General features: G+C 42.4%; 1 protein-coding gene across 1 annotated transcript; it reads right to left on the reverse strand.

The window, feature by feature from the left end:
• Positions 1-6546: 6546 nt before the first annotated feature.
• Positions 6547-10318, reverse strand: LOC121903619. The gene is made up of 5 exons (XM_042420818.1): positions 10234-10318; positions 9812-10090; positions 8200-8529; positions 7486-7565; positions 6547-7368 (listed from the first exon to the last, which is right to left on the reverse strand). Exons 2-5 carry the CDS (start codon positions 9930-9932, stop codon positions 7249-7251), a joined length of 651 nt encoding a protein of 216 aa, XP_042276752.1. The 5' UTR covers positions 9933-10090; positions 10234-10318; the 3' UTR covers positions 6547-7248.
• Positions 10319-11383: the final 1065 nt, after the last annotated feature.

Genomic DNA, 11383 nt, shown 5'->3' on the forward strand with positions numbered 1-11383 from the left:
AGACTCTTTATCTCAGTGTTTCCTGTGAGTTCAGCAGTTCACCGTGACAGTTTACGGCGGCGCTGAACCCACCTGACGGCTGCAGGGAGCAATGACACCCCCCCCACCCCACCCCCACCCCCCCATCATCATGCACAGGTGCGTTATGGGAGGGCGGAGCCGCCTGCCACAAACCATTTAGAGGCCTGAGAGGGGAGGGAGGGGGGAGGTTAGTTAGTGGGCGTGTGAAAAGAAAACAACACTAATTCATTGGCAATAAACCCCCCCCCCCCCCCCCCTTGTTCCCAGGCAGTGCTGTGCTCAGCAGTCGACCCTCCTCCTCCCTCCTCGGCCTCCTCCCGCGACTAATTGTCAGACATGCGGGGGAGGAAGCTGCCGCTGTGCCAGCAGCCTGCGACCAACACGGCTAATAAGCTTCATGATAAACAAATAAATAAACAGCGAGGGCCGAACGTCACAGACATATCAGACTGTTTCTTTGTTTTCATGTGGATTTCTCCCCTTTCTCCTCATTTAAAAGTTGTTGTTTTGTTTTGTTTTTTGTTGTTGGCTTTTGTTTTTTTTGGCGTCAAGATGCAATAAACCAGAATTCTGTCAGTAAACATTTCAAAATATATCTTGTCTGTTAATTCAGTTTTGCTTCCAGTTTGTCAGAAATTCAATTTAGCTAACCTGAACAGTTTTATTAAAATGAGGTCACAACTCAGTTCAAATACTGAAACTAGTTTGTATTTTAATTTATTGTTTATTGTGCAGTGACAGTTAACAGTTAATTTATAAGTTTTTGTAAGTTTGCTTCAATGGTTCAGTTCAGCAGCTTAAACAGTTGGAAGCAATGACAAATACACCTACAACAATAAGACCCGTTATATATGAAATGAATTTCTATTGAAGCCCAGAAAGTTGTCAGTGGTTCAGTTTTTTTTTAAACACATTTTTAACAAACACGGCAAACTTCCCATTTAAAAATAATTATTCACTCCGTCAAAAGTCATTTTTCTAGTTAATTAGAATTTTTCTGGAATATTCTTTCAGAAATCAACAGCTGCTTATAAACTTCTACTGCTCTGCTAATTTCCAGTAGTGGAAAGTTAATTTACTCAAGTACTGTACTGAAGTACAGCTTTTAGGTATTTGTACTTTACTTGAGTATTTCCATGTGATGCTACTTTCTACATTTCAGAGGGAAATATTGTACTTTCTACTCCACTACATTTATTTGACAGCTTTAGTTACTTTTCAGATGAAGATTTGACACAATGGATAATATAACAAGCTTTTAAAATACAACACATTGTTAAAGATGAAACCAGTGGTTTCCAACCTTTTTGGCTTTTGATGTCTTACAAAAAGCAGTGTGTAGTCGGGGTCACATTTCACATGTCTATGAGTTGTTAACAGCTCCACCAAATAGTGATTTTTCCCTCTAAACTTCTCACATGCTTTCATTTCAATAAATGTTCAAATGATCCAATATTTCAGCAAAAATCAAAGATAAGAGAAAAAGTCCAAAAACTGAAAACAGATTTGTGTATCAGAACTTTGTTTTTTCTTCTTTCCTCTCCCATTAATCATCTCACCACCCCTCAGATTTATCTGCTGACCCTTTGGAGGGGCCCGACCCCTAGGTTGGGAACCACTGGACTAAACTAGCTAACTGTATATAAAGTAGTGTAAACTAGCTCCACCTCCAGCAGCTACAACAGTAACATGCTGCTCTAACACTGATGCTTCACTATTAATAATCTAATGATGTCATATATAATAATATATCAGTCAGAGGGACCAAACCACTACTTTTACTGCAATACTTTAACTACATCAAGCTCATAATACTTATGTACTTTTACTGCAATACTTTAACTACATCAAGCTCATAATACTTATGTACTTTTACTGCAATACTTTAACTACATCAAGCTCATAATACTTATGTACTTTTACTGAAATACTTTAACTACATCAAGCTGTAGTAGGATTTTCCATGCAGGACTTTTACTCGTAATGGAGTATTTTTACATTGATGTGTTGGTACTTTTACTGCAGTAAAGGATCTGAATACTTCTTCCACAACTGCTATTTTCTGTATAGCGACTACATTGATTCTTGATAAGGATATAAAATTTTAGCCTTTGAAGGAAACTATAAATGTAAATATAAATTCCCTTCAAGGAAAATATTTGGAAGCTGTTGTTGTTGTTGCATAATCTGCAACAGGAAATAAATTAGGACCCCATGAACTATTTTTTGTTGTTTTAAACAAGGTTCAGAAACCTGTGTCGACCCATTCAGAGTAACAACACAGGTTTATTCTTGTCACTGTATCACACACACACACACAGGGGAAAACCTTGTTATTTGGGTCACACATGAAATCAAACTCTAGCTGAGACAGATGATTTATTCAGACGCTGGCAGCCGGTCGGCACGGCGACAGATTGTGTTCTTGGTGATCTGCCTGACGGCGCCGAAGGGAAACTGACAGCCGAGGCTCAGCTGAGAGAGACAGTTTAGATTAGCTTAGCTGACTGAAAGCTCAGGGAATGTAGCTGAAACAACCATGTCTTCATCTGTCGGACTGTTCCTTTAACTGTGAAACTGATACAACAAATATAAAATGGTCATAAAAACCATCAGTTAACCTGAACAGTTTCATTCAAATCAGATCATAGCTCAGTTCAGCAGCTGAAACAGTTTGGTTCAGGTTAGCTAGTTCAGTCCAAAAGCTAAAATAAGTTTGTATTAGTCAAGTTGACAGTAACTGTTAGAAGCTGAAAAGGTTTTCTTTAAATTAGCTAATAATTCAGCCTAGCAGCTGAAACATTTTGGTTCCGGCTGACTAATGATTTACTTCAGCAGCTTAAGTTTTTATGTTCAGGTTAGCTAACGGTTCTAATTAACAACTAAAACAATTAGCCTCAGGGTTAGCTAACGGTTGTGTTTAGCAGGTTCAGGTTTATTAAGCTCCGTTTTGCAGCTCAGTCGGTTTTGTTTGGGTCACATTCAGCTTCTGATCCAGATTTAATAAAGGCGTCTCTGGCTATTTGACTTTCTCTCGTACTATCCATCACTCACTATTTCCTTTTTGTTTCTCACCGTCTCTCTCTGGCAGTGATAGATATCAGCTCTTTAGCTTCTCTAGCTGCTGGCAGTGAACTTTTCCAGTGAAGCTCTTTTAAGTTTTGTAGAAAGCCAGTTGCCTGATCTGACACCTCGGGAAGGAAAAGTAGTGAAATCTGTCCAATCAGATTACAGTGAGACACATCAGTCAGTCTCTTCAGTGACAGCAGCAATCAGCGACATTTTTGTTGAGTTTGAAGTACAATTATAGCTCACACCTGCTTTGATGTTTGCTTCAGCGTTCACACCCTGAGAGCAGCGTGGGTCAACAAGTCGAAGTTCCCTCGCAGGTGAGCGATCAATCAAATGATGTCTGACTGAGCCGCTGCTGACAGGTGAATAACCTCGTAAACAGCTTTTTTAAACCTTATTATTGATGCATTCAATGTGGGTTTAAAAGGTTTCATACAACTGAGGTGTTGGAGAAATCAGCCTAGAGCAACATCATCCTCATAATTAAACGACCACATTGATTGTACATGTACTCCAGAATGACCCAGAGAGGCGTTTTCCAATATGCCGCCTTTATTGGTGCTTCCCAAAACCGTCACACATCACTGTTAAAACATAATTATGTTTTATGGTGTGACAACACTGTGGTTAAAGGTAGAGTCAGTCATTCTGGAGAAAGATTGTTGATATTTGAACTAAACACCCAAACAAACACCCCTCCCGTCATGCTCCTTCAGAAGCTCTGCCCCCCCAAATTCATGGACTTGCATTGCCATGGCAACGACCAAACGAGAAATATGGCGGAATCCAGAGCGATGCGTCAGCTGTAGAGTCACCTCTGATCCTCTCACACTTTATCACAAGCAGAAGAAAAATTCATCTCGTGAGCACAACAGTCCGTCCAAACTCTCCGCCTCTCTGCGGCCGACCTGCGTTCAGCGTCTCTGTCCACAGAAGCAGCCGTCTGTTTGCATGTCGGCTCCACGGGAAGAAATGATGATACATGATACATGATTCAATACACTGATTCATTGGCTTTATTTCCCTGCCCACCATTGCCAGTGAGCCTGCAGTGAAACAGACAGACTGGGAGCTGATCAATCAATGTAGATACAGTAAATGACACATAGTAAAGTTCAAAACACATACAGCGGGATATTCAACACCTTCCGCAATAAACAGCTGTCTTATTATGCTTCATGATTGGTTGATGCTTTTATTCACTGTGTGAAAACTCAGTAAAACCGACCTTGTTCCAAAAATAATTACGTCGCTTTTTCACCACTTAACATTTGCATTCTGTGCTAAAGTACTCATGACAAAAACAACAGTTTGAAAAAACATACTGACATGCAAATTAATTGCACGAAAAACAAAATGCTGCCGGTGTGTAAAGGCCTTTATGGTATAGGTAGCCTATTGACAACTGGGACTGTGTAATCCCAAATCAGATGGGCTGTTCCAACATCAAGTGACAAGTAGGTTGAATTTTGTTTTTCCACGTTTTTTTCCGCACATTTCTGGTGGCCTTGCAGCCCACTAGGTGGACAAGTCCATCTGGCAGAATTGCCAGATTGCCAGTCCAAGCCTGATTCTACCAAACGCTACATCCAAGCCAATGGTTGTATTACACATGATGACATAGTGTTCATGGGAAATGTGGGATTAGGACTGGGTGGATTGTTTCTACAGCCTGCTCCAAATAGATGCAGTGATATTTAGAGTTTGATTCATTACTAGCCAAGTTAGCGAGTCACTTTACAATGTTAGCCGCCACATTTACTTGCATTTTGTTATTAAAAGGTCCCCTTAACGTTCTGGGAACGTCCCAGAACATAACAGGAACCCTAGAAAATGATGTTTCGGTGACGGTAGTATGGGAACTTTAAGGGACACCCTAGTTTGTTGAGGTTATGTTCTTTCTTCGTATGTGAAGCTAATAACTGGGTAGTTGAGGTTATGAAACACACCATCTAACATTGTCAGTTTGAGATGTAACAGTATGTGATAGAAAAAGTGACCAGTAAAGGAACTGTTTTCAGATCTACCCACAGAAACATGTTTTTGTTGGGCTGCATGTTCAGTTCATATAAATTATTCAGAGTGTAACTGGTTTAGTTTCACATTTGCAGTTAGGAAAAGGGTCCTGATGCTTCAACACTGACAGTTGGCTGGTCAGTGCAAACACAGAAGATGTTGCTTTGCTCTCGGATCATATTCAGAGTAACCCCTCACTTGCAGTGATGGCCTGCCTCACCCTGGGAAAAACCTCTCAGGCGACATAGATACTTGTTGACCTCCTGATCCAGGATAGGACTCATCATTTCATATCTCGTCGCTCCTCAGGTGACCCGGAAATCGTTCTGGTCCACCATCATGAAGAAAGACTTCTCAATTCTCTCATTACTCAGGATCAAGCCACCAGGAACATGCCGGGATTTTAAACCAATTTGACATAGTGGCCAAATCATGTAATTACAACTTCCGGGTCTGACAAAGCATTTTTCCTGTACACAATCATGAGATAAGGGGTGGCTGTAAAACAGTGGATACATTTATTTGAGCGTCACAAACCCTGCAAAATGACTCGTTTCACTATCAGAATTTGATCCATTCAGTCTAATCACATTTCAAAAGTCTAGAAGAGCCGCATGATTGAAATGTTTTATCCAAGCGGCAACCTCTGGGGCTGTAAAATGAAGCCAATGTGGAAGTGCCAAAAACTGCAGTTCCTTGAATGACCACTTGAGGCTTCAAAAGCGAGTCAATCCCCATAGACCCCCATGTTAAAATGCCCAACTTTACAGCAGAAATAAACATGTTTACAGCCTGGTACAAAAAACGGTTTTGGTCTCTGTAGCTAATTTCCTCTTTCATGACAACTGTGCGGGGGGTGAATGTTTTTATAACTCACCCGTTTAAATTTTATTAAGCCGTAAAGTTCTGCATAATGAAGGAAATGGCTGCTTTGAGTGACAGGTCCACCAGGCGCTAGGTGGCTTGTTTCAGCCATTCAGCCCACCTCTTTGCCCATTTTTGATTGGCTGGGAGTTAGGCAGAGTCACGCACTGCCAAGATGGCGACGGCCGGAGCGGCTCGCTTTGAGCTTCAAAACCGCTCTTCAGAAACCAACGAGTGACGTCACGTTAACTACGTCCATATTTATATACAGTCTATGGTTTTATCCCCATTCAAGTTAGCCGGAGGTGAGCGTGCTCTATGGGTGCATGGGGCTCATCTGGGTCATTTTTTTATTTGATTTATTTTCTGATTTCCAGTCTTGTCAAATTGGGGTTTTTTTGTGTTCACTGTAGGTCTTTTCTAGATTGTGTCCTTATGAGTGCAGTCTTAAGAATATTGTTTTGTGTGACTTTTCTAGCTCTTTTTCATGTATTGTCACAAATAAATAATAATTGTATTATTTGATTTTCAGTGTAGAGAGGGAGAGGTGCACTAAATTGACCAGAATATCATGAAAATCCTAATGTCTTTTGGGGGTCTAACCTTCAAAATGAAACCAGCAAAGTGTTAAAGTGTTATTGATACATTAGAAATTGATTTATTTGCATGACTGTCACATACAATAAATGAGGGCTGAGTGAACATTCAGCAGAAACACATGTGCTTTAAATTCTGTAAAACATTTTTTTTCTTGAAAACAGCAAAACAAAGATAAAACGTTTAATTTCACTCGATAAGTTTTTCTCTAATCAGTTTCTTTAATACAAAAAGCAAATATTTTGAAAAAAAGCAATAACACATTTCAGCTGAATAAATAGTATATAGTATATTAAAGGCAGTGAAGACAAAAGATATAAACTCATCAAACAAATGGATGGATTTTTAAATGATTTCTTGACTCAACATTTATCCAGATGAGACCATAAAACTCTGGATTCATGAAAATATTTAAGTAAAAACAGTTACAGCTGTTCACATGAGAGAAGTTAATGATGATAAAATATAACTATATACAGATAATAATGTTACAAATGGTCCAATCAGATATCCTCTCTGCTCTTCTTCTACTGGTCTTAACAAAGGTCTCATTACTTCCTGTTTTGGCTGGATCTAAATCAGAAGCAGTGGACTTGACCAATATGGACGTCATTCCTCGCTGTACTGGGCTGAGACTGATGATGTTCTTCTTCAGTGGTTTGTGGCTCCTTAGAGGTCCTACTCTGCTCCCTGGGCTCCTTCCTCTTCAGCCGGCTCTCCTTCAGCTCTGGAGACACCGAGGTTATAAGAATCCAGCTCAATGTTCTCCTGTGGGTCTGACCTCTGCCCCCTGATGGCCTGGAGAGACATGACAACACAGATCTAAGTTACTGCATCACTCCTCTCTTCAGTTCAATGTAAATAGGCTGAGTGCTTCATTTCAACCAGTCCTCTAAACAACTATGTGTTCAGTACCTTCAGGATGAAAACGACGACAGCGACAACCAACAGCAGAGTCACTGGCAGGACGACCAGTCTGATATGAACTGTTGGATCTGATGAGACACATTCAGTCATCACATTAGATCACATGACATCATGAGAACAACAGCTCCCATCAAACAGAAACTTTAGTGACGTTAAATCTCCTAAAATCACTGAAGTGTGAAGCAGCTTGTTGAATATAAGTTCATCTGATCTCCTCTGTATGCTGATGATGTTGGACAAAAACAACTCGTGTTTACAGCTGGTTTGAAAGAATGAATGAAAGTCTGCTGATTGTCTCCTTAAAGCTCCTGTCTGGTTGAAATGATTCAACTGATCGTTAACAATCAACATCTTTACATGCAGTTAAATCAAATGTGATCCTGGTGAAGCTCTGAGTTCTCCTGATGACATTCAGCTCATCATGTAAAGTCCTGTTTATTATCATTATAGTGCTTATCTGGCTTCACTGACTCGTTTGCTGTCTTTTACTTTTCACTACAACACAGTTGTTATGGTTCAATAACATTAAAGAAGCCTGGAAGGAAACAGTTTACAGTTCCTTCATCAGATTCTGCCTCAGCTCTCTGTAGGTCGCTGGGTCGGTCCTGCTGCCTGATGACTTTTTATCATTTTTACAAACATGGAAACAAAGTCAGTGTGACGTCTCAGTTCAACTGAGCTTCACACTCTGCTTCAGCTCACCTGTGACAGTGAGAGACAGCAGACGGCTCTTAGAGGAGAAGTTATGATCAAAAACATAGACGCCATAAACACAGCTGTAGCTGCCTTGGTGGGCGGGGTCTGCAGCAGGAAACAGGAAGTCAGCAGAGTGACTGACAGCTGGCTGTGTGTAGTTGTATGTTGTGTTGGAGGAGCTGAAGGTGAGCTGGAAGGAGCCTCCTGGGTACTGAGGCTGGACGGAGCAGCTGATGGTGAAGTTGGAGCCCCGGCGCACCCAAAACCTCTGCTGCTGGGCCTCAGAGACCCCGTCCATGGTAGAAGTCACCAAGATGACTGGTTGAACCAGCAGCTCTATAAACAGAGAGATGATTGGCTGAATTAGCAGGTCTGTAAACACAGGGTGTTTTTCATTATGTTGGCTAATGCTTTCTCGCATCCTCTCTCCTCCTGTAACCCGGATATCGTCCCCCCTCCACCATCATAGAGGATCTTCCAATCCCTTAAATGCACCTGGAGAAGATGAGGAGCAAGGAGAGAGGAGGCTCCTGGAGCAGCTTAGAGTGAGGAACCACAGGTGTATCATACGAGAAAGTTTTTTACCAGACAGCAACACCCCTTTGATCGAATGATTTATTGACTGGTCAGTTGATCTGACTGGACAGTAAACAGTCAGGCTGTTGTTGTAATACAGCAGAATTAATCATGAAAAACATAATAAGCCAAGTAGCCTACTCTAATCGTTAATACATATTCTTTTCTCATTTCAAGTATTTAAAATTAAATAATGTACATCCTAAAATAAAGTGGATCTATCATATTGGGCTCTTAGATTGTTCCTATTCTCTGTGCCTTCAGTTGGGATTTGAGTGGGTATGTTTGCTCCAAAGATTTGTACTTTGTCTGTAGTGATACTTCACAATCTTTGTCTCCAAGACAAACTGGTTTTGAACTGCCTGTGGAAGTATTTGCTCCGTTTTATGCACTTAATTACAGTTATTGTGTATTGGGCTCTGAGCGCTTCCAAAACAAGGGTGACCTACGCTCAACAATGTACCTGAACATTGTGTAGTCACTGGCTGCTAAACATGCTGCTAACACTACACTTTCTGTCTAGATATGGGGTAAGAGCATCCATTCTTGATTAAAAGCTCTGTTTTGCTGTCAACTTTTCTCTCTTTGGAGCACTTTTCTCTGACTCTTGTCATGCGTCGTCTTTCCTCTTTCTCTGACATGCAGGAGTCAGTCACCAGAGCCCGGAAGCTCTGCTTTGCCCCTGCACAGAGCAGAGTGGCTTGCTGATCACTGGTGTATTCAAAGTTTATTAATATTAAACGTATTGTGTGTCCAAATTGAACCAAATTCACCACTGCACTCCCTTTGTTTCCCAGCAATGTACCCACCAAGTGTGGAGTCGATTGGATGAACTGTTCAAGAGATACACAAAGGACATACAGACAGAGATTCCTTCCTTTAGTAGATAGTCGGGCCTCCAGGAACAAACTAACTTCTCTGTCCTTTATGATGCCATAGTCTTGGAAAAGTTTACAGTTCAGTCCAATGGAATCCACCGACTATCACTGTGACAGAGGCAGGAAAATATTACTGTCATAGATGATTTCACTGATGGACTTACCTGAGCAGATGAGCTCCAAGATGAAGGGAGCGACATGTGGAGATGCACATTCCCTCAGTGCAGACCCAGAGTAAACACAGTCATGTCGGATCCACCATACAGATCTGTGTGGCACCTCCATGGGTCTTATTGAAACAGCAGAGCCACAGTCTAGATATCTACAGATTACAGTTGCTTCCTTTAGGGTCCCAGGAAGGTTAAACACTGGTCTCCACTCTCCCTGTTTCACTTCCAGTGTACCTGCACAGCGACTGGCTCCTCCCACCAACCTGACAGGCTCTGAACAGAAACAAGAGAGTCATCAGTAAAAGAATAAAGTCAGTTTCATTAGAACAGAAACAAAAGAGTCATCAGTAAAAGAATAAAGTGAGTTTCATTAGAACAGAAATGAAGCCAAATCAAAGCCGCAGCTTTCCTTCTACCTGAGCAGGTGAGACCAACAGCTTTGGCAGGTGGGCAGGTGCTTCTAGCTGAGTCTGATCTTCCACAGTCTAGGAGAGCAGACTCATGGCCTCCACACTGGAACTCTTTGGTCCACGTTGGAGCCTCCACTTCTCCATAGAGCGCCCCCTGGAGGACTGAAGGAGCCCCACACCCGAGCTCCCTACAGACCACCTCTGCATCCTGCTGGTCAAAGTCAGCTTCACACACTGAGGACCACGACTGCTCAGACTTCACCTCCAGTCTGCCTGAACACAGACTAGTCCCATTCACCAGCCTGACAGATTCTGGAGAGAGAGACGTTCTGTTACATATGGGTTTCGTCCTCTAAGAGCTGTTGCTATTGGGTTTATCCCCGCATATATGCGCAGTCATGAAGATTTTATTTTGCGCCACTGTGCCCTGCACAGTTGCCCCTCTCAGGTCTGTATCCACAGTATATTATACTGGCTTAATGAGTCTTCAGTGTTTGTATGCAGTCAGAAGAAACTATGTCTGCCCTGGCCCGTGTAGGGGCCATGGTCCAGTCAGCAGCAGCTGCTAACAACATTGCCCTGCTGTCCTCTGCTGTCTCCGCCATGGCTACGCAGCCAAACATGCTCCCTCTGGAGATGGCGACAGGCATCAGGAAGGCAATGTCAGCTATTCTGACCCTCTCCACTGAGACGACAGTGGCTCAGGCTTATATCATGTCCCAGCTCTCAGAGCAGATCAGAGCTGCTGGACAGCCCCGTCAGCCCCGATTGGCTGTTTGGGCTGCTCTGAAGGAAGTGGACAGAGTGAGGAGACACATCTCATGGAGCAGAACTGTGTCGCATCCTCAGCAACCCCAAGGCTCCTGGCATGACCGTCAGGATGCTCCAGACAGAGGCGCCCCGCAGTCACTGCTGCAGAGTTTTATTTTACCTGGATGACCTGATAGTGATATCATCCTCCAGAGAGAGTGCAGCGCTCCACACAATGGAGCTCATGAAACACCTGTCTTTGCTGGGTTTTGCCATAAACTGGCAGAAGTGCTCTTCCCAGTCGTTAATCTACCTGGGAGTGCATTTGGCTTCCTCCATCATGAGAGCGAAACTGTCTCCAGCCAGACTGGAAGTGCTCAGCAGTGACGGCTCTGTCTGTGATGCA

The sequence above is a fragment of the Thunnus maccoyii genome, chromosome 1 (genome assembly GCF_910596095.1).
Source record: "Thunnus maccoyii chromosome 1, fThuMac1.1, whole genome shotgun sequence".
In the NCBI taxonomy this organism is placed as follows: Eukaryota; Metazoa; Chordata; class Actinopteri; order Scombriformes; family Scombridae; genus Thunnus; species Thunnus maccoyii.

Bases quoted from the DNA above. Each gene is read 5' to 3' on its own strand.
- LOC121903619 (XM_042420818.1), bottom strand. From the start codon at position 9,932: ATGGAGGTGCCACACAGATCTGTATGGTGGATCCGACATGACTGTGTT. The intron at 8,530-9,811 runs GTAAGTCCATCA...CTCTGTTTATAG, and splicing joins CTTGGAGCTCATCTGCTCAG to AGCTGCTGGTTCAACCAGTC. The intron at 7,369-7,485 runs GTACTGAACACA...ATGTCTCTCCAG, and splicing joins TCGTCGTTTTCATCCTGAAG to GCCATCAGGGGGCAGAGGTC.